General features: G+C 60.3%; 9 protein-coding genes across 9 annotated transcripts; 4 read left to right on the top strand and 5 right to left on the bottom strand.

The window, feature by feature from the left end:
- Positions 1-50: 50 nt before the first annotated feature.
- Positions 51-1,277, bottom strand: EHS24_000102 (uncharacterized protein; the record flags this gene model as incomplete). The annotated part of the gene is made up of 3 exons (XM_028615941.1): positions 51-633; positions 863-947; positions 1,118-1,277. 3 exons carry the CDS (start codon positions 1,275-1,277, stop codon positions 51-53), a joined length of 828 nt encoding a protein of 275 aa, XP_028479798.1.
- A 177-nt stretch (positions 1,278-1,454) lies between these two features.
- Positions 1,455-2,653, top strand: RPC11 (RNA polymerase III C11 subunit; the record flags this gene model as incomplete). Its single annotated transcript, XM_028615942.1, has 4 exons — positions 1,455-1,525; positions 1,827-1,957; positions 2,210-2,297; positions 2,614-2,653. 4 exons carry the CDS (start codon positions 1,455-1,457, stop codon positions 2,651-2,653), a joined length of 330 nt encoding a protein of 109 aa, XP_028479799.1.
- Positions 2,654-2,811: 158 nt separating this feature from the next.
- Positions 2,812-4,103, bottom strand: EHS24_000104 (uncharacterized protein; the record flags this gene model as incomplete). Its single annotated transcript, XM_028615943.1, has 5 exons — positions 2,812-3,042; positions 3,102-3,144; positions 3,182-3,279; positions 3,337-4,047; positions 4,092-4,103. The coding sequence occupies 5 exons, from the start codon at positions 4,101-4,103 to the stop codon at positions 2,812-2,814; spliced, it is 1,095 nt and encodes a 364-aa protein (XP_028479800.1).
- Positions 4,104-4,352: 249 nt separating this feature from the next.
- On the top strand, positions 4,353-6,007 carry EHS24_000105 (uncharacterized protein; the record flags this gene model as incomplete). The annotated part of the gene is made up of 6 exons (XM_028615944.1): positions 4,353-4,558; positions 4,696-4,782; positions 4,835-5,063; positions 5,207-5,372; positions 5,514-5,692; positions 5,849-6,007. 6 exons carry the CDS (start codon positions 4,353-4,355, stop codon positions 6,005-6,007), a joined length of 1,026 nt encoding a protein of 341 aa, XP_028479801.1.
- A 504-nt stretch (positions 6,008-6,511) lies between these two features.
- On the bottom strand, positions 6,512-10,280 carry EHS24_000106 (uncharacterized protein; the record flags this gene model as incomplete). The annotated part of the gene is made up of 3 exons (XM_028615945.1): positions 6,512-9,826; positions 9,904-10,054; positions 10,108-10,280. The coding sequence occupies 3 exons, from the start codon at positions 10,278-10,280 to the stop codon at positions 6,512-6,514; spliced, it is 3,639 nt and encodes a 1,212-aa protein (XP_028479802.1).
- A 350-nt stretch (positions 10,281-10,630) lies between these two features.
- On the top strand, positions 10,631-12,690 carry EHS24_000107 (uncharacterized protein; the record flags this gene model as incomplete). Its single annotated transcript, XM_028615946.1, has 7 exons — positions 10,631-10,651; positions 10,709-10,717; positions 10,773-10,799; positions 10,839-11,707; positions 11,754-11,845; positions 11,989-12,047; positions 12,109-12,690. The coding sequence occupies 7 exons, from the start codon at positions 10,631-10,633 to the stop codon at positions 12,688-12,690; spliced, it is 1,659 nt and encodes a 552-aa protein (XP_028479803.1).
- A 635-nt stretch (positions 12,691-13,325) lies between these two features.
- Positions 13,326-13,718, top strand: EHS24_000108 (uncharacterized protein; the record flags this gene model as incomplete). The annotated part of the gene is made up of 3 exons (XM_028615947.1): positions 13,326-13,478; positions 13,548-13,634; positions 13,695-13,718. 3 exons carry the CDS (start codon positions 13,326-13,328, stop codon positions 13,716-13,718), a joined length of 264 nt encoding a protein of 87 aa, XP_028479804.1.
- A 594-nt stretch (positions 13,719-14,312) lies between these two features.
- EHS24_000109 (uncharacterized protein) lies at positions 14,313-17,607 on the bottom strand (the record flags this gene model as incomplete). The annotated part of the gene is made up of 4 exons (XM_028615948.1): positions 14,313-14,477; positions 14,533-16,743; positions 16,788-17,239; positions 17,301-17,607. The coding sequence occupies 4 exons, from the start codon at positions 17,605-17,607 to the stop codon at positions 14,313-14,315; spliced, it is 3,135 nt and encodes a 1,044-aa protein (XP_028479805.1).
- A 478-nt stretch (positions 17,608-18,085) lies between these two features.
- Positions 18,086-19,328, bottom strand: PEX19 (Peroxisome chaperone and import receptor; the record flags this gene model as incomplete). Its single annotated transcript, XM_028615949.1, has 4 exons — positions 18,086-18,133; positions 18,176-18,394; positions 18,432-19,129; positions 19,187-19,328. 4 exons carry the CDS (start codon positions 19,326-19,328, stop codon positions 18,086-18,088), a joined length of 1,107 nt encoding a protein of 368 aa, XP_028479806.1.
- Positions 19,329-20,395: the final 1,067 nt, after the last annotated feature.

A 20,395-nucleotide genomic window follows, 5' to 3' on the forward strand; every position in this document is an offset into this window, starting at 1 on the left:
GATGTCATGTCTCTATCTATATGCTAATGGCGGTGGCGGAAATTGCTGCCCTACTCCTTGACGACCTCGTACACCTCGCCATCGCCCTTCCACCCCTCGTCTCCCCTAGCGAGCACCTGGCCCCAGAAGCGCATGATGGGCTCCCACTCGGGTCTGCCGCGGGGCATGTCCTCGCCCTGCCCGCTCCCCTTGGCGACTTCCATCGTCGTGAACGCGCGCTTGAGCCCCGTCTCCTGCTGCGGCTTTGGCGAGCGCATAAACCACAGTACGGGCGTGGGGGCATGTATAGCTGCAGAGGGGAACGATTCCAGCCCCGCACACACCGACACGGCCGATCCCAGCCGCTTGGCCTCGACGGCGACCTCTTTCGGCTGTGCTGACTGCTCCGTGACGGTGAGCTTGAACTGGAGCGGGGTACGGCCCACGGCCAGCGCGAGCTCGAGCGCCATCGTCCCGCCCTGGCCCCATCCGAACAGGTGGATCTGTTCCGCCCGCCACCCCAGCACAGTTATGAGCGTTGTGAGGAGCTTGCGCAGCGCCGGGAGCGTCGGCGACGGGTCCGGGTGCGGCAGGGGGTTGAACATTGGGTCAAAGGTGTTGTACCACGTGTACGCGCCGTCGAGGAGGGGGATGCTGTGATGGGTGTCAGCTGGCTGGTACCGGAGATATCGCTGTAGCTGACGTTGAGTCGTGATGGTGTAAGGGGCTAGGAGATAGGAGAAGGAGGAAGAGAGCGAGAGGGAAGAGGGGAGGGAGGGCGACTGAGACTTGGGGGGCTGCGCGTTATTTGATCGATCACCAGCCCCATAGCCTTCGAGTCATCTCCGTCCCCCCGACACTGCGGCAGAAGCTTGCAACTCACACATTGGGAGCTTGTAATGAGAGCACAGCGGTTGAAGGCAGGTTGAGTTGCTTACCCAGTCCTGCAAATGCGGCTTTGGTGTCGCCTGGCGGATGTCAGCTGCCGTTGCTCGAACAGCTGGCTTGCGCTCGTGCTCGTCGCTCCTCCGGCCAATTCATAGAGCTCTACGTCACAGCTGAGTTCCATAGCTCAGACCTATGACCGGGGGTACGAAGCATCGCGCACGACTATCTCCACGGTCTCCCTCAGACTCACCCAGGCCATGGAACATGATCAACAAGTTGGCGTCCTTGCCGTCTGGTGCGGACCTGTAGTCGAAGTCCCACGGCGCAAGCTGTGCCCGCGTGGGCACAGCCTTCTTCGCTGCCGGCGTCGGAGTCGCTGGCTTGAGTGTGAGCGGCGTTGACGAGCTCATGGCGACGCGATTCCCGATGGGACAATGTACAGTTGACAGTCGGACGTTGGGTCCGCTGGGTCAACTTGGGGGTGGAGGCGGGGAAAGAGGGACCTGGAGATTTTGGACGGGGTGGTCGCTTTTGGGCGGCAAATTGAATGTGCGACTTCTTGTTGTTGTTACTCATCCGCCTACACCATGCTCTTTTGCCCGTACTGCGCCAACAACCTCACCATCGGCGACGGCGACGACACTCCGGACAAGTGCTGGTACGTGTGATGCTCTGGCAGCGAACTGGCTCGGCTCGGAGGGAGGGCGTTGGGAGCTGGAGCAGCTGTTGGACGGTGCTGCCTGCCTGGTCACCCTCCACATCCACGCATGAGTTGGGCTCGACAGTTACGCCAAGACTGCGCGAATGTCGATATCAGTGAGACAAAGGCGCACATGCCATGTTGGTTCACTGTCACCTGGGATGCCAGCTGGTCGCTCGCTCGCTTGCGCTGCAGGCGTCCCCGCCTTTCAGCCCTCAACTTCATTCATGTTCGCGAGTCCACCGCTCACCTTTGCCAGGATCTGCCCCACATGCCCGTACAAGTGGATCATCACGCAGCAAATCAGCATGCGCACGCACTTGTCGCGTAAGCAGGTCGACGACGTGCTCGGCGGTGACGAGGCTTGGGCCAATGTCGACCAGACCGACAGTGAGTTGCGAGTTGCTTGAACGGCGTGTCGACGCATCGAGCTGGGACGGGGATGAGGCCTCGTTGCTGGGAGTCGCTGAAGATCTGTGCTGATAACTCCTTCCTTGCCTTGCCTGCTCTCGTCGTGCCCAACTTCAATCCTTTGTCCTTGTCGTTCTCGGTCACCTCCACTCGCAACCTCACGTCGACCTTCTCCGACATTTGCCGCCTCCTCGCCTTGGCCCCTTCCCCTGTCCACTTGCTCCCCTACAGTCGACTGCCCCAAGTGCGACGACTCGCGCCGCGCCTACTTCCGTCAGCTTCAGATCCGATCGGCAGACGAGCCGATGACGACGTTCTAGTGAGTGCGACTGAGATATCAGGGGAGGGATGTGGACCGTGGTTAGATGCCCAGCTACATGCTGCCAATATTAGCTGGCAGCTGTTGCCTCTCCACTTCTCATCTGCTGTGTTGAAGGGTTGCTTGCACCCTGCCGACCTGCCGTTGAGTTGAATTCCATTCAGCAGGTCAATGAGTATCCACTCCTCGGGAGCCATGCTCGCCGAGGCGCGCTAGAAACTCTTGACAGACGCTGCTGCAGCGAAAGAGCCCTGCGGCAGCCAGCAGCTGGCCACTCGTGCTACATACGCAACGCAACAGCTGACACCCTCTTCAGCAAGTGCGTCGGCTGCTCCTGGCAGTGGAGGGAAAACTAGACGGCGTACCATCACACGCCCGCGCCGGCGGACCTCCGGCTTGTTGTACATGCATCTGGGTCAATAGATACGAGCGAGAGCGAGAAAGTCTAATGTGGTGGAGTCTACTGAGCCCCAGCAAACGAAGGGAGAAAAATAACAAAGGTAGCGACGGCGGCTCACGCGTCGGCGATCGCTCCGTCCAACACGTCCATTATACGTTTCACGCGGCCCTTCTCCCTCGTCCTTGCCTCCCTGTCGAGTGCTGAAGCGTCGTTGTCGTCTCCCAGTCCGGGGACGTCGAGCTCTACCAGCCTCGCACGTTGGCGAGCTATCAGTCCATCCTGAGTGGGGAGAACGTGGGTGCGGAAGAAGGTGTCGAGCTCTTTCTTGAGTTCTCGAGCCCATTGCTGTGGGGTCAGTATCTCTGCTGATCCTGTCCTGTAATCGGTAGGAAGGGGATACCCACAGCCTGCTTGTCGGCTGGTACTGTCTTGCGTGTGATCTTGGCGCTGCAATGTCAGCGGGTGAAGTCGCGCATGCACCCACATCTCGCGCTCAGGCGCGGTCTTGCGTCCGTGATCAGCCTTGATCTTCTCCATGCGCGCCCACAGGCGGCGTTCCAGTGCATCCTGGTCGGACTTCATCTGCGGTCCTGTCAGCACAGCGCCCGCTGCTGTGGGAATCAGACCACACACACACACCTTCCTGAGCTCGCGGACAAAGTCGTCGTCTCGCAGCAAATCAGTGATGACGGGCAGGCAGCGCGTAAAGCTCCATGTAGCCTTGTTATCGTCCAGCTCGTCGGCTTTGCGTTTGCCCTTATCCACTGCTGTCGCCGATACCGCGACCATGGCCTCAGCTTCTGCGTTGCCCAAAGCCGACGTCGGACCAGGCCGCTGATCGCGGACACTCGCCGCGCCGCTCGTCACCATCCCATCACCAGACACACGGCGCACGCCGGCGGGTTCCCATGCCTTTGACGGACCAGGTGTCTGACCTACAGGGCCGAAGAGGTCAACATGCCCGCGGCGACCGTCAAACGCTGAGCTAGCGCCGGGCCGCGAGGGGCGGGGCTGATTTTGGGCAGCGGCGGTGGAGGTCGTTGGAGGCGTGGGGACGCCTGGGTGATCGCTCAACTGGGCAAGCAGTGAGGAAAGCATGCTTGACGACGGCACCGGTCCACCACCTCCTTGAGCGCCGGCTCCACCTGTGCCGCTCGATACACGCGGCTGCGGCTGGGATGTTGCCGCTGACGAACTGGGTCGGCGGCCAAATGTTGCTCCAGTGGAAGGTCCGCCCGTCGCTGCCCTCGTCGGCCCCGAGGTGGTGGTGGGTGGAATGTCGTCGTCTGTGCCCTCCTGCGTCTCACGGAGGAGGGCGAGGAGGCTCTGGACGCTCTGTGCGCTCCTGTCCTGCGATGGGGGTGAGCTGCTTGCTGCCGAGCACGGGGACGCACCTGGAAGCTCATTGCATGGCTTTAGGGTGTTGAGTAATGGACGATGACGAAATGGCCGGACGCACAGGAGTCGACATTTTAGACTTCGCGGTTCGGCTAATGATCTGACCTTTCCATCCAACATCTTCCAAAAGTGACGTCTCCCAACATCTCTCGCCATCGCCCACCCTTTTCTCTTCTCCCCCTCCCCCCTCCCCCCTTCCCACCTCGCCGACCTCCATGGCGGCGCCATCTGCCAGCGCCCAGCCGCCTATCGCGAGCATGGCCGTGCCCGTCGTTGCTGCAGCTGTGAACGCTTCGCCCACCGTCGCCTCACCAGCGGAGCCCATGTCGAAGGCCCAGCTGAAGGCCCAGCACCACCTCATGTCTGGTGGACTTTCAGGACTCACATCGGCGGTGTGTCTCCAGCCTCTCGATCTGCTCAAGACGCGACTCCAACAGCAGGGCACTGTTAATGGGCAGAAGCGGTATGTGGTGCAGGTGGAGCGCTGCTCATGGCTGTCTGCTCGTGTTGGGCACCGAGTGTCAGACCGTCCTGGCTGCTCATCACGAGCAGTCTGTATGACAGCCAGATGCCATTGACCATTAACTGACTCATCTCCAGACACCGCCTTCTCCCTGTCGTCCGTCAAGTGCTCCGCGACGATGGCATCTTCGGTCTCTGGCGCGGAACAGTGCCGACAATTGCACGGTGAGTATAAACACCATGGCGGGCCGAGTGTGTGGTGACTGACCTGTTGCAGAAACGTCCCGGGCGTCGCCATGTACTTTTACATGCTGTCTTCGTTCCGCTACGAAATGGCCAAGATGCCAATGTTTGCCACGACGGTCGAGACGACTTCGAAAGATGGCAAACAGCGGAGCGCACTGACCAAGTTGTCCTCGGGCGGCAACTTGGTAGCGGGTGCTGTTGCGCGCACAAGTGTTGGCTTTGTGCTCAACCCTATCACCGTGATCAAGGCGCGGTACGAGGTGAGTCACGGAGGAGGACGGAGGAAAGGGGGGTGACGGAGTTGTCAGTTGGTGGACGGCTAGGAGCTGCCGCAGCCTGCTGGCAGCTCGCGCGGCAATTCAGCTGTACGCTCGCCTCAGATTGAAACGAAGCTGACTCCCAGTCCAATGCCTACAACGAGTACCGCTCCTTGGGAGGAGCCCTGCGCAATCTCTTCGCTACCGCCGGCGTGCGCGGTCTCTTCCAGGGCTTTACAGCGACGGCAGTCCGCGATGCTCCGTACGCGGGTCTCTATGTCGTCATTTACGAAAAGTGCAAGGAGCTTGCAAGTGAGTCACTTTAAACTTCGGGCATGGCATGGAATGGGCGAGCCGGCGGCTCCAGCTGGGGTGGCCAGACTACGCATACTGCCGTTGTCATTACCAGTGTTGTTACCCTCCAAGCCCGAGAGCTAAACTCCCCAGGCCAAGCATTGACACTCCGCCCCGACCTGGCGGTTCCCAACGCGGCATTGCACTCGGGAAGCGCCGTGACCGCTGCCATGCTCGCTACAGTCCTCACTTCGCCGGCAGACTGTGTCAAGACGCGCATGCAAGTAGCGCCCAAGGAGAACCCCAATATCCGTCGGGCGATTGGACATATCTGGACTGTGAGTGGCTGTTGCTGCCCATTTGGATGAGTTTAGGGGTGTTCTGGCGGCGGCGGTTACTGCGTCCGTGTGCCACATCCGCCATCTTATCAATCTTCGGAAAGATACGCCCCTGCCGCATCCGAACTCTTGCAACCACGAGGCTGACGTTTGCAGGATTCCGGTATGAGAGGCTTCTTCGCCGGCTCATCATTGCGTATCTCGCGCAAGGCCGCCTCGTCAGCGATTGCGTGGACAGTGTACGAGGGCCTGTTGCTGGTCTTCCACGCAAGAGAGAAACGCCACAAGGCAGAGGCCGCAGCGCCGACCGCGTGATACCCGCCACAGACGACGAAAGTGTAGCAACACGTAGTAAAGAAGTAAACGGCACAAGGCAGCAGCAAACAAAGGGATATACCAACGGACCCATACCTCAAAAGGCCCTAGTTCAGTACCTCTGCACGACACGGCACCCGCGAGCCACCCCAGCAACCCCACCACACTCTCGACACTCCTCCCACACTCATCCTCACCCCCGCTTGATGACAAGCTTCTCCTCCTCTCCCTCCCACCCTTCTTGTACCAGTAGCATTTGAACCCCTGCACGGAAAGACAGAAAAGGGGGATCCCACCCCAGACCCCAACCCAAAGGAAAGGACGCTGTACCACCCCGGTGTAATGCATCACACATCTCCGAATTCGCACACAACCGCGGCGGCTCTCCGAGCAACTAAATCGTTGCAGACAGACACGTTTTCCATACATGCAATAAAAAGTGTGTCGGTTGGTATGTGTAAAGGCAGGACATGAGACAAGAAAACGACCACACCAACTCATGGCCTAGCGGTCACCAGCATGGCCACCACCCTCCCTCGGCGCATTGATGGGCTTGAACCCCATACGACGGGCGTACTCCCTCTCCTCTTGCTCTGTGAGGCGGTCCGCGCCACTCCAGTTGGCCGACGAGGTACGCGCGCGGAACTTGCCCTGGCGGGCCTTGAACAGCTCCTCCATGTTGAGGGGGCGGATAGCGCCGAACAGTTCGTCGGGGTTGACGTGGGCCTGCTGCTCGAGTGCGTGACGGAGCTCGGGGGACTCGGCCCAGGCCGGGCGCTTGAAGTCCGTCTCGCGGTCCGAGTCGTCCGAGTCAGAGTACTCGGACGCGATGTCGGGGAGGACAATGTCCTCGCTGGCCTGCTCGGCGGCCTTGGCATCCAGTTGGGCCTGGAGGGTCATGCGCGATTGCTGGAGCGAGGCAGCAGCGTGCTGGGGCGCAGGGGCGTGCGAGGTACGCGAGGGTGGGCCGAGGGGACGGCTCGAGCCGGTCGGGTTGACGAGTTGGATGGTCGGGGTACGGTGCTCGTCAGCGGCAGCGGTGGCGGTGCGGAACGACGTGGGGCCCATCTTGGACGCGGCGGCACCCTGCGACGAGCTGGCGCTGGCGGTCAGGTTGGTGGCAGACTTGGCTGGGCGGAGGGGTTCCTTGCCCTTAGTGCCAGGAGCAGGAGCAGGCTGGCCAATACGCTTGATAGTGGGCGTCTTGTTCAGAGCCATCTTGCGCTTGCGGATAGCCTCCTCCTCGGCAGCCTTGGCCCGCGCCTCAGCGGCCTCACGCTCCTCGCGTGCCGCCTTTTCTTTCTGGAGACGCTCCATACGCTCCTCGCGCTCCTTGCGGTTCTTCTCCGCCTCGGCCCAGCGACGACGCTTCTCCTCGGCTTCGGCGGCCTTGCGCTTACGCTCCTCTTCGGCGGCGGCGCGCTCCTCACGCTCCTTGCGCTTCTTGTCCTCGAGGCGACGGCGCTCAATCTGCTCGCGAAGGGCGGCCTTGCGGTCCGCAGCAGCCTGCTCCTTCTTGGCAGCCTCCGCGGCACGCTGGACGCTCTTGACGGCACCAGTAGCCGGCTTGACGCCGAGAGACTTGGCGGCCATACGTTCAGCCTGGGACAGAATTCCAGTGCTCGAGCGGGACATGGTCATGGAGCCGGTAGTCGAGGTCGACATGCCGCTGGCCGTGCTCGACATGAGACGTGAGCGAGGCTGCTTGCCCTTGGTCATGGGCATGTCATCGTCGAGCATGTCCTCATCGTCGGCGTCGTCGTCCTCGTTGGACGAGGCAGTCGGCGGGCGGACAGGCTCAAACTTGGTGCGGACAGGAGCAGTCATGGTTGTCTTTGCTGACACCTTGGCCACTGAGGCCTTGGCCCTGGGAGGCGGCGAGATGACAATCTCGGGAGCACGGATGGAGCGGACAGCACGTGGAGGAGGCGAGCAAGGGGGCGTGGTCGATTCAAAGTCAATGTCGATGCCGCGGGCACCGAGAGCTGACGCGGGGCCCTCTTCCACAGGGAGCGCGTCGTAGTCGTCACCAAAGTCAGGTTCGGGCAGCTCGGGAAGGGTAATCGAGTCGTTGACAGACTCTTCGTCGTCGTCATCGTCATCGTCGACCACAATAGCCATGTCGTTGGCCTCATCGACAGACTCAGAAACAGGGACGTGCTTGACTCCGGTCTTGCGCTCCTCGTCGGCCATGTCGCGCATGATACGGGCAAGCTCGGCCTCAGCCTGCTCCTGGGCACGACGGTCCTCGGCCTCGCGGTGGAGACGAGCAGCTTCATCTTCGGCAGAGAGGCCGAAAATGCCAGAGCTAAAGTTGCCCAGCCCGCGGAGGAAGCCTGCGCCAAGACTGGTGCTGGAAGAAGTGTTGGCAGTGAGAGCGGCCGTGGGAACGACGGCGGTGGTAGCAGCCTTTGGCGCCGATGTCGAGAGGCGAGACGCTGCGTGGCTCTTCTGCTTGGCAGCGGCAGCAGCAGTACGCTCACGGAGTTCGTCGAGAGCACGGGTGACCTTGTCGTGACGGGCCCGCGCCTCTTGAGGAACAGAAGTGGCCGTTGGGCGAGTAGTTGATGCGGCAGGAGTGGTTGTAGCATGGGGAGCAGGGAGTGAAGTGGCTGATCCGGGGGCTCGGGACGCGAACACGGCGCTGCGAACAGGGGAAGCAGGCTGCCCAGTGGCAGCGTCTGTGGCTGCGTTGTGGTCGAAACGAGCCATCTTCTCGGCGCGCTTCGAGTCCTTGTCGACGGGCCTGGAGACATCCTCCTCTTCCATCTCCTCGGCGGCTTCCGACTTGCGCTTGAGTGCGCCGGGCCCGGTGCTCTTGTGAAGAGCGTCGAACTGGGAGCTTGTGCGCTGGAACTGGGAACTGGTACGCTGGGAGTTGCTGGCTACCGACTTGCGGTAGGTGCCAGTGCTCGAGCCTTCGCCATGGTTGATGGGAACGGTGCGGGTGCCGAGAGCCTGGCTGAGCCATGAAGAGCGAACCTGGCGCGTGGGCACCGAAGCTGAGTCCTTGACAGGCGACTTGGCAGGCGATTTGGCGGGGGAGCCGGCCTTGATCGGGGAGCTCTGTTTGACTGGTGAGCTGGCCTTGGCGGGTGAAGCAGTTTTGACGGGAGAGATCGCCTTGATAGGCGACCTGGCCTTGACTGGACTAGGCGATGCCTCCCTGAGGGGTGACCGCGCCATAACAGGAAGCTTGGTTGGAAGCTTGCTCTTAAGAGGAAGCTTGGAAGGGGTGGGCTTGAACACGGGTTGCTGGATTTCAATGATCGAGTCGTCCAGCTCGTCTTCATCCTCGTCGACCTCGATGGGCTCGTCGATTTCGATGGGCTCGTCAACCTCTTCAACTTGTTCAATAACCTCTTCCTGCTCCTCCTCTTCCTCCTCTTCTTCTTCCTGCTCCTCTTCCTGCTCCTCCTCCTCCTCAATCTCCATCGGCTCAGGCTCAGGCTCGGGTACGGGCAAGTGAATCTCCTTGAGGGGGCTGCGTGCAACCTTCTTGACAGGCGACTTGACGGGCGTAGGAACAGGGGAGACCGCCTTGGGGGCTGGGCCACGGAGCTGGCGTGACGACGAAGGCGTCGAAGGCACGCTCTCGTTCTCCTTCAAGCTATCGGCCTTCTTCTTGGGCCTGCCGCGCTTCTTGGGCTCTGCCTTGGGGGCTTCATCAGCGGCAGCCTTGGTCGCCCTGGTGGGCTTGGACTTGGCCGCCGGCTTGAGCGTTGCGGCGCCCTTGGGAACGAGCGGCGAGCGCGGTGTTGGTGACTGCGTCAAAGCGTTGAGCGACTGGACCTGCAGTGGCGAGAACGGCTGGCGACCCTGTGGCGTTACGTCAACACGCGGAAGGAAAATCAGGCGCGCACCTCAGCGGGCGTTACGCTTTTGATCAGACTTACAACGTCGGGAGACTTGGCAGCAAGTGGGGAGAGTTGAGCGTTGAAGAGACGGATCTGCTCCTGGCGAGTCTTCTGGGCAGTAGTAGCGCCACGGGTCTTCTTGGCCGTCGCGGTACGCGAGGGGGTCTTGATGAGGTCGGCGATGGGTGCCCTGAAAGTCAGTAAACATGGACCGGGTGGGGTGGTAAAGCTGGTGGTACCCACCTGCGGCCCTGCACCTGGATGTTGTCGATATAGTCTTCAAGCCAGTCGTATCCGTCGCGGTTGATGCTTGCCTCGAGCTCGGCGAGGCTGGAGCGTGCGGCGGCGCGGAGGCGCTCGGACAGATCAAACGTAAAGTCTGATACTGTGGGCCAGGCGGCCGAACCGGTGGCCATGGTGCAGGCTTGTGAGAATGTGGCCGAAGGTTGTCGAGGGGTTGTCGAGGGGGGACGGCGAGGGGCGGGGGGTGACAGGTGTCTCAAAGAGAGCAGAGAGAGGGGAGAGATAGATGTGAATAGAGATGGAGAGAGAGAGGGAGAGATGACGAGTTGGGCGTAAACACTCTCTGGTGCGTGACGGGAGCAAATCCTCTTTGGGTGCCGTCCCGCTCAAGTCCAGTCACGACCACGTGCGGACCAAACATTGATGCATTGCATGTTGACCTCCATACATACAGCCTTTTTATACACTCTTCTTCACACGCATACCGAGCTCGGCACTCTTGCATTCGCACATACTGTCCCCCATGTCCGCTCTGGGCGCAAGGGTGAGTCCCACATTTCTGGAATGTGTTCCAAGCTCAGGCGACTGATTTCTATCACAGACCAAGAAGGTATGATCAGTCCCGATTGTCCCGACGACACTGAGTGCGTCATGCTAACTAGCAGGTCACAACATATGGCAAGAAACAGAGTGTAGGCTAAAGACTGTGCCCGTACCATGCTAACGCTCAGCGCATCATCAACATACATGCCGACATTACACCCGAACGCCCAACCACTACTGCAGCAGGTCCCGCTGACTCGCCGCTGCCAGTGAAGCGCCAGCCGCTCAAGGCCAAGCCGTCCCAAGACACGATTGCTCGGCGCATCCTCTACAGTGCTCCCGATACACCGCTCAAGGCACTCAAGACATTCGACTCGCCACTCAAGCCCAAAGCTGCCGCGGTCCAGTCAACCAGGGCGGTCCTGGGCCCGTCCAGGGTTGTCAAGGCCATCACACGCAAACCGCCTTCCTCCGACGACGACGAAGTGGTGTTCTTGAAGAACGTCACTGCGAGGCGTACTCGTCGAGTGGTTATCCCTCGTTCTCCATCGTCTTCACCTGGTCGCACTAGTGTCCCTGGAAGCATGGTGCGCGGCCGCTTGCGCCATGCTATACCGCCAACCACTCTCCGCAGTCACGTTGCCGCCAACGATCTCACCGCGCGTCTTGCCAAGGTGTCGCTCGAGGACGAAGAAGAAAAGAAGAAGGCAAAAGAACAGCCTTCCACCGCCTCGCCACTCGATGACCTGCTCGCTGTATGCACCATCTCTGAACGGATCCCCTTTGACAAGTTCTTCGTCCACACCGAGTTTACTCCCTTGCTCCGCGGGACCGACACCACCATTCGCAAGTACGGCGAGGCATCCTACTCGGAGGTGTTTACTGTCGGCGCCGAAGACACCGCAGTCGTTGTCAAGGTCATCCCTCTCCTCGGTGACAACGCAGAGTTCGATGTCGAGCTGCCCGACTGCTCCGAGATTCCTGACGTTGTCCGCGAGATTGAAATGACCCGGCGGATGGCCGGCGTGCCCGGTGGCGGATTTGTGGACTTTTTGGGGTAGGTTTTGGCCCGAATCGCCCTCGATGCTTGGCTAACCTGTCAGTGCCTTTGTCGTCGAGGGAGCATACCCACAGGTGTTGCTGGACCAGTGGGACCAGTTCAAGGAGGAGAATGGGTCAGAAAGCACCAGGCCAGGTGAGCGATGGAGTCGTGAACGAGGCTAACCGCAGTCACCTTCCCCTCAACTCAACTCTACGCGCTCATTATCCTGCCCAACGGTGGCGTGGACCTGGAGTCTTTCAAGTTTGAGCAATCTCGCGGTTGGGTCCAGGCCGCAGCCGTGTTTTGGCAAGTAGCCGACGCGTTGGCCAGGGCAGAGCAGTGGACGCAGTTTGAGGTGAGCTTAAACCCGGACGGTGCAAGCTAACATCTAGCACCGTGACCTCCACGAAGGCCAGATCCTTGTCACTTCCGTCGACGCCCAACCCCCCGCGCCAGTGAAGAACTATCTCGATCCCGAGGCCACTGCCGTCCGCACTGCGGTTATCGACTTTGGACTCTCCCGCTTAGACCTTCCAGGGAAGGGAGCAGTGTTCACCCACCTCCCCAAGGAAGTGTACGAAGGTGTGGGCGACCAGTGGGACGTCTACCGCGCAATGCGTGACACGTTGACCAACGACGCATCCACATCTACCTCGTCAGACCCATGGACCGGCTTCCACCCAGCAACAAACGTCATGTGGCTGCATTACCTCGCCAAGCGTCTTCTCCGCTCCACGCCATCTCTGCGCAAACCTTACGCTCGTCGTGGAAGCACTGCCACGGCAGCAGCACCCAGGAACTCGGCCGCGGCCAAGAAGGAGGTTATTCGCGCCCGCGCCGAGGCTGCGTGGGGAATGCTCTGCATCGTTGAGAACACTTTGGCAATGGGTCTGGCTCCTAATTCGTCGTCTCGGGGATCAAGGGCAAAGAGTAAAGTGGAGCTGGGCAGTGCCGCTGCGGTTATGGAGTGGGGCAGGGAGCAGGAGTGGGTTGCGTAAGGTTCTGGACAATTGTATTCGGTGTAATGAGATGGAGGTCTTGTAGCAGGTAAATGAGCGGCAAAGCGGCAAATGGAAACAGTCACTTGGCACGTTGGTAAAAGCCACAGTGTGTCATTCCCACGTCACGGCTGCCACAAGCCATGCCCGTCACAGCTGAAAGTCTTGACTCTTGGCCTCTTGATGGTTAAGCAACCGCACACCTACGCATGCATGCACCGAAGGCACCCGCTGGGTCAGTATGTTCCGTGTCGGATGCACTCGGGGCAGTCAAGACATTCAAGCATGAACAAGACAAAGTGATGGCCGAGCGCTGTGGCCCCGTGGTCGGGCTGAAAGTGGCGATCAGGAGCCCGACTGCGTATCTTCCATGATCAGTAGCCGCGCGACCGAACCCCGATTCTTGTCGACTGGGATACCAAATGTGCATGTGATGTCGGCAACGGCCATAGGCTATCTGTCGTCTCTCAGCACACGAGAACGGGTGACTGCGGATCTTACTCAGGTACACCCACATGCAGCTAGTCGTGCCATACCAAAATACGCCAGCGCGGTTGCTTCTGGCGGTGTGTCACAGTACATAACATTGCTCGTTCTTCCGTCACAACACTCCTCGTCCCCAAGCCTGCCCAGCGATGAGTCTCAACATGGGCGCGCACCCGACTCCAAACCCTCCCAAACCCACCAAGATATCCCGTCTCAAGACCTTCCTCGACCAGCTCGACCCGCACCCCTGGGACTTTGACTTTGACGAGCCGGGTTTCCAGCCCCGTCCGTTCTTTGCCCGGGTGAGTGGCGCAGAGCTAGTGGAGTGTGGAGTGTGGAGTGTGAAATAGAGCCAGAACTGAACATGCCAGCGCGCGACCTTCAGCGGGCCTCCATCCCTGCCCAACCCCGTCCCCGAGGCCATTGAATGCAAGGGGGTCGCCAAGACGAATGACAAGGTTGGTGGCTGTGAAACGCGTTGTCGTGTGAGTGGCTGACGACTGGCACGCTACTACTAGGTGACGGAACCGACATCGCCGTAAACCGTTAAACTACATGGGCGGCATGGGTTGACTGGACGAGAGGGCAAGGGCCGTGTGTAAGAGCAGGATGAGGTGAAGTTGGAGGCACTGTACCATGGAGAGAGGACTTGAATGTATGTATGAAGAAGCCAGCACGAGGCAGCAACCACCACATGTGGGGGGGGAGGGGATATGGCAATCTGCTAAACCGAGGTCGTCAGCAGTCGGCAAACACACGGTCCGCCACCCAGGCAGTCATCTTGTCGATTAGCCACAGTGTACAGTGTATTTCTGACCGGAAAGCAAGTCTGAGTGTCAGTCTGAGTGTCCTGAGGATGCGAGTCCAAGAGTGGCGTTTTGTTGTCTCTGTCAGGAAGTACGCTTTTGCAAACAATACATTATGTGCCTCTGTGGAAAGGAAAACATGAAATATAGACCAGCTACGAAACTGCGAGACTGTCCGTCACACTCATGGGCCCCCAAGGCTATCCAGGCTACATGAGCGCTGACCGAGGAAGAGGAGGAGGGCGATGGGGAGAGACACAGTTTCTTCAATGGACGACGAACAAACCAAACCAAACCAAACCAAAGCGCAACGCCTGCAATGTCCCATAATCACCTCCTCTGCCGCAAAAAGGAGACGGTGCTGACCATCAGGAGGATGGCGATACCGATGATAAAGCCGGCGAGAATGAGGACGTTTCTAAAGTAGTTCTTAGCCTCGAAGCCGAACAATGTGTTCATGATGACGACGGCGCCAATCTGGATGGAGACGCCGTTCTGCAAAGGTCAGCAAATGACAGAGAGAGAGGGAGGTCTCCACGAAATAACTCACCAAAACGTCGATGATCTGCAGGCCTGCGCCAACCGCGTTGACTGTGAGCGCCTCCAGCGTATACGGCAGGGGCATGATGTAGTGGACCCAGCGCAGAACCGGCGGGATCTGCATGAGGTTGATGAAGAAGCCAGCATAGACCAAGTTGGCCATGACGAACAGTGCGCTAGTGAGCATGGCGACGCCCATGTGCGCAAACACGACACCGAGGAGGAAGTTGTACAGGGTTGCCACGACTGTAAACTCGAGAATGACGAGCAGGAACTTGAAGAACAGCGCGGGCTCGCGGTTGAGGCCGACCATAAAGTAGACGATTGTGCTGACGATGATGGACGGGATGAGACGGAGGGGCAGGAGGTCGTAGAGGAAACGCGCAATGAGCCAGGCAGTGGGCGAGTAGAAACCGGCATCGTGCTCGCGGAGGTACAGTGGTCGGATGTCCTGGACGTTATTGAGCGCGCTGAACGAGGTGAACAAGATCAGGGCACCGAGGAAGAACATGGAGCCGACGAGATTCTGGAAGCCGGCAATGGTGAGGTTGATGTTGAAGTACAGGCCGCCAGCGAAGCAGCCGAGAACGCACGCGACGACAAGGTGGGCGATGAGGAGCGTCTTGTCGCGCTTGAGGTTGCGCCATTCACGGCCGCCCAAGACCTGGATCTGGGTCAGAAGCGTCGTGGCGCAGTGGCTCTTGGGTATCCAGCTGCGCGACTCCTTCTTGTTCTCTGAAGCAATAAAGGCGAGGTCCACCTCCCTTCCAGTCGACAGCGTCCGCCTCAAACTGTGGGTGCGGTGATGCGTGTGGCTTTCCTCGTGGCTGCTCTTCTCGGTCAAGCCGCGGTGTACCGATTCCTCGGACTGCATCTTGGACGCGGCTCCAGATGCCTCGGGCGATGGCCGGCTGTTGGTGGGGACCACAGACGCCTGGCCAGAGTGCAAGCCTGCCGGACGCTCAGCGGCCACTTCCAAAAGATGATCAGCGATGTTGTAGCCCGGAGGACAGGGGCGACCTTGAGCGGCAAAAAACTCGGCCGGGGTGTTACCGCCTGGGCCAAAGTAGAGCTGGGTTCCGTTGGCAAGGAGACACACCTGGTCGAACGAGTGGTACAGGGCCGACGACGGTTGGTGGATGGACGCGACAATCGTGGTGCGGCACGCTGGGTCCTGGGTGAGTGACTTGAGCAGGCGAACGATGCGGGCCGCCGAGACCGAGTCGAGACCCGAAGTGGGCTCGTCCAGAATCAAAATGTCAGGAGCGGCGACGAGCTCGATGCCGATGGACACACGGCGCATCTCGCCACCAGAGACACCGCGGTGCTCGCCGGATCCAATGCGTGTCTCGGCAATGTCGGACAGGCCAAGCTGGGCCATGACCTCGCGCGCACGCTCGTCCTTGACGGCCTTTGACACGTTTTCGGGCAAGCGAAGGTACGCTGCAAACTGTAGAGTCTCAAGAACGGTAGACGTGGGCGACAGGACATCGCTCTGGTCCACATAACCAATCTTGACGCGGTGATCGTCCTTGAGGTCAGACAGATAGACGACCTTGCCCTCTACCTCGCCTGTCTTGCGCTTGCCGGCGAGAATGTCCACTAGCGTCGACTTGCCCGCACCCGAGGGGCCGAGGACGCAGCAGAACCCGCCAGCGGGGAGCTCGCCGTACACGGAACGAAGCACGACCTTGCCGCCGTTCGGACCGACGCCAGAGCCTTCTTCCTCGGACTGCTCCTCCTTCTTGATGCGCTTGTCGGGCGATCCCCAGCCACGCAGCCACCGGATAGTGTTACCATACAGTCCCCGACCGTGCGGCTGCACTTCGTACCCGACACCAGTCCACGCTAGGCCGACGCCGCCGTGTTGCTTCTTCTCGAGCGACTGGTCGGGAACCTTGCGTGCCTTGTTGCGGACGATCACGCCCCAGATGCCGAGCAGGACGATACCGAGAATGATGGCGCCCACGACCGCTAGACCAGCGATAACGCCGCCAGAGAGTTGGTTGCCCGAACTGGCTGCTGTTGAAATGCCCAGAGCTTGGTCGACGACATATTGCTGAACGCACTCGCCAAAGACGCACGAGTCTAACGCGAGGCCGCCGCTGCCAAACATGTTGTTCAAGAACGTCTGCTTGAAATAACACGTTCCGTCAGGGTTGCACGAGACGGTGAGCGGGCCCGTGAGAGGGTCAATGGCGACGGTGAGGTTTTGCGTGGTCTGTACATGTCAGTTGGCGCCGCCATGGCCTGCGTGCAACTTACGGATGCACCCCCGCCACAAAAGCTGGTTCCAGGCCGGCAAGTACAGTTGAGAGTGGGGCAGTTCCAGTCTGACGAGTTGGTCGTTCCGGACCCGGTCGAGGAGACGGTCTGGACACACGACGACGCCGTGCAGTAAAACTGCTCGACATCCTCGTACCAGAGTTGGGCCCAGATGACATTGTCACCGCCAGCGATGCCGGCTTGCTGCAGGGCCGTGGTGCCGCCGGGTGTACGGGACGCATTCAGGAAGCGCGAGATGGTCAATGTCGACGTGCCCGGGAACAGGGTTTGGAGGAGGGGCACGTTGACAGCACAAGACATGTGGCTTGCCGCGTACACTGTCGGGACGCTCGAGCACATCATGCTGGTGTTGAGGGCGCTGTTGGCCAGCGCGGTCGACGAGTTGAGGTAGTTTTGGATCGAGACCGAGCATGCGTCCGACGACTTGCACACTTGCATGGTCAGCTTTAACCACCCCCACCCACCAAGGAGCACGACCTGTCCACAACCCACCTGTACATGACGGTCCCGTCCAGCCGTCCGAGCACGCGCAGTTTGTGACGTTGCCAAACGTTCCCGTCGCCACAGTCCCAGGCGTGTACAGGCTACCGCCACACTGGGGGAGGTCGCATGCGTTCGAGCCTGTTTCTGTAAACCCCGCGGGGCACACACAAGAGTCTCCAGAAACCTGAGCATAGTTGACGCAGCTGTCCTGAGCCGCCAGGACTGCGGGGGGCAGGAGAACAGCGAGGGCGCCGGCAACGGCCGGCAGGACAGCGATACCGCGCCGGCCTCGACGGCGATCGAAGAGGATGCGCATGGGCGCGGGGTCTGTCACAGAAGCGAGAGACGGTGAGTGAAGGAGTGTGTGGTGGCGAATGCAATGGAGAAAGGAGGACAAGTGTATGTGTGGGACGATCGTGCACTGCACTGTGCACCAGCGGAGCGCGGCGGGTGCACCAAAACGGCGCGCGCCTCTGGGCACAATGTCCCGAGGGGGGCCATCCTGCGGCTATCAAGAGAGCCTGGCCACCGTGCGTGGGGGGGAGCGTCCACAAAAACACGCCAGGCGGTAGCGGCCGTTAAGGCGAGCGCGCAACCGAGCATTCCACCGCTAAATGACTCTAAAGACGGCTTTGAATTAGCACTGCCCTAGATCCCGTTTGTGCGACGCGCGTGTGGATATAACCAGCAGCGTTTTGTAGTCGTGACATCCATATTAGAAAAGAGAGCCTCATACGAACACACACTCTCCGCGTCTATGCCAATAACTGCTTCTACACTGCCATGCCTCTCTCCTACATGATGACACACTGCTCGTCGCCGCCGCCAAGCGCACCGAGGTCCTGAACGTTAGCTCTTGGGCGTCACTGCGGTCAGCTACTCACGAATCCCTCTGGAAGATCACCCATAATCTCGTTGGGGGGGCCACCGAGGTCCTGCATCTCGCCCACAAGACGGGCAACCTCCTTGCCGTCCGTGTCGTCCGCGTACTGCGGGCGCTTGAACACCTCGAGGATCTGGAGCACAAGCTTGTGCTGCTGCCTGTACTTGACAAGCTCGGGCTCCTTGACGCCAGCAGGTGGAGACTCGAGGTAGCCGGGATACTGAACAGTCAGCTACGATGCGCACCACTCAACTCACCTTTGCAGCCAGCTCGGTCATGGGCTCCTCGAGCACCTCCTTGCTCATGAGCTGGCCCATCATGCTGTCCAAGAGGCCGCCAAGCTCGTCGTCGTCCTCGCCAAGACCGTCGAGTGCCGAGGGGTCCTTGGAGAGCTGCGCCAGGAGCGCAGCGAGGTCCTCGGGCATGCCGTCGTTGCTCGCGCCCGCGCCGCCGGCATTGAGCGACTCCATGGTCCGGCGGATGGTGTCGTCAAAGCTGGCCTTGCCAGCAGGGCCACCGGCTGCCGGTGCGGCGCCACCAGCACGAGTCGAGGGACCGGGCGACGCGCCCTTCTTGCCGTCCAGACCCAGCGCCTCCATTCCCTCGCCCGAGAGCATCATCTCCACTGCGCGCTGGAACGCCTTCTCCTCCTCCTCCGAGCTCATGTCGCCGGCGGCCGCAGCACCAGACTTGTCGGGCGAACCAGACGTAGCACCGGGCATGGGTCCAGGGGGGTGGTCGACAGCGAGGGAGCGCAGCAACGACTCCATGCCGTCCATGAGGGACGCCTGGAACTCGTCGTCGTCAATGTCGCCGCCGGCCTCAGCGCCCCCGGCTGCCGGAGCCGGCGAGCGCGACGACGACGAACCGGCACCAGCCAAAGCAGCGGCAGTGCGGTCGGGCTCGGAACGCTTGCCAAGCGTTGATTTGGGCGCGTTGAACGAATTCAGAACGTCTGCAGCGTGAGCGTTAGGCCAGCACCAAACGAAAAAAGGAGAGGCTGCAGACATACCATCGAGGTCGTCCAGGTCATCATCGTCATCGTCGTCCTCGACCACGGGGTTGCGGTACGCGGTCTTGCTAGGCTCGGGGGCCTGGGTAGAGCTGGTACCACTGGCAGCGGCGGGTTTGCTGCTGGACGCGCTTGTGGACATTGTAGTTTTTATGTGTGTGTGAGTGAGAGACGTTGAGAACAAGGTGTCGACGGTCGAAATGCACCGGCGGCCTCGTTGGTCCGCCTGGGGTGATAACCGGACATGCCGGTGGCGAACGAACGGAGCGTCCGGCGAAGGCCGGGTTAAACGTAGTGTGCCACAACGCCATAACACCGGCAACCGGGCGGCGATATATGGGGTGGGTGTTGACTCATTTGACTTGACTTGTAATGTTAATACAACTGCCATTTCTAATAACTACTGTGATGGTTGGGGTTACGTAACAAGTGATTGGCATCCCATCCCACGCGCGACAGGCACGTAGGCACACAAAACAACGGCATGGGTTCCCGAGCGGCCAGAGCGTCGTCGGTGGGATGTGTGCGGTGCATCCCGGCATCCCATTGTGTCGCCCACATGGCCACATGGATAAAACATGTTGTGCATGTCGTGTCTCTCGTGTGTGTCGTCGTCGTCGTCGTCGGCAGCAGCATCTTTGCACGTTAGTTTCTCCAGGATCCAGGAGGTCGTTTTTGACGCGGTTCTGCGTCCAGCATTAGCGCAGTAGTAGTGGAGGAAAGGGCAAAAAACAGTCAACAACATCTCCCTGGGGGCCATATCCACCCCCGTCCCCTGCCCGCCCGCGGCAGTTGCCTTGCAGCCCCTCGTTCCTCTCGTATGGATTTCATTGCCACACACCCCAGGCAGCATTCCATTCCCCCCTCTCTCTCTGTGCTCAACATACAAACACACATTGCCACCACCACCACTGCACCACTGCACCGTCTCGCCACCTGTGCACGTCCTCTCCGACTGGTACATTTTGCGTGTCCGAAACAAGACGCGGCCTTGCACAAGGGACTGCAGTACGCGTGACGCCACAACACACGGGCACTGACCCTCGAGGCCTCGAGAGACCCTTCCTTCCCGCCTTGCCTCTTTCGCATCAATTCCTCGTCCCCGTTTCAGCACCACCTCCTCCTCTGCTCTGCAGTCGGGCTTGCTCAACTCCGTCGTCTCTCTCTCAACCAGCCACCCTCCTCCTCTTATCCTCCATGCTCCAACCT

The sequence above is a fragment of the Apiotrichum porosum genome (genome assembly GCF_003942205.1).
Source record: "Apiotrichum porosum strain DSM 27194 chromosome Unknown scaffold_1, whole genome shotgun sequence".
Taxonomy (NCBI): Eukaryota; Fungi; Basidiomycota; class Tremellomycetes; order Trichosporonales; family Trichosporonaceae; genus Apiotrichum; species Apiotrichum porosum.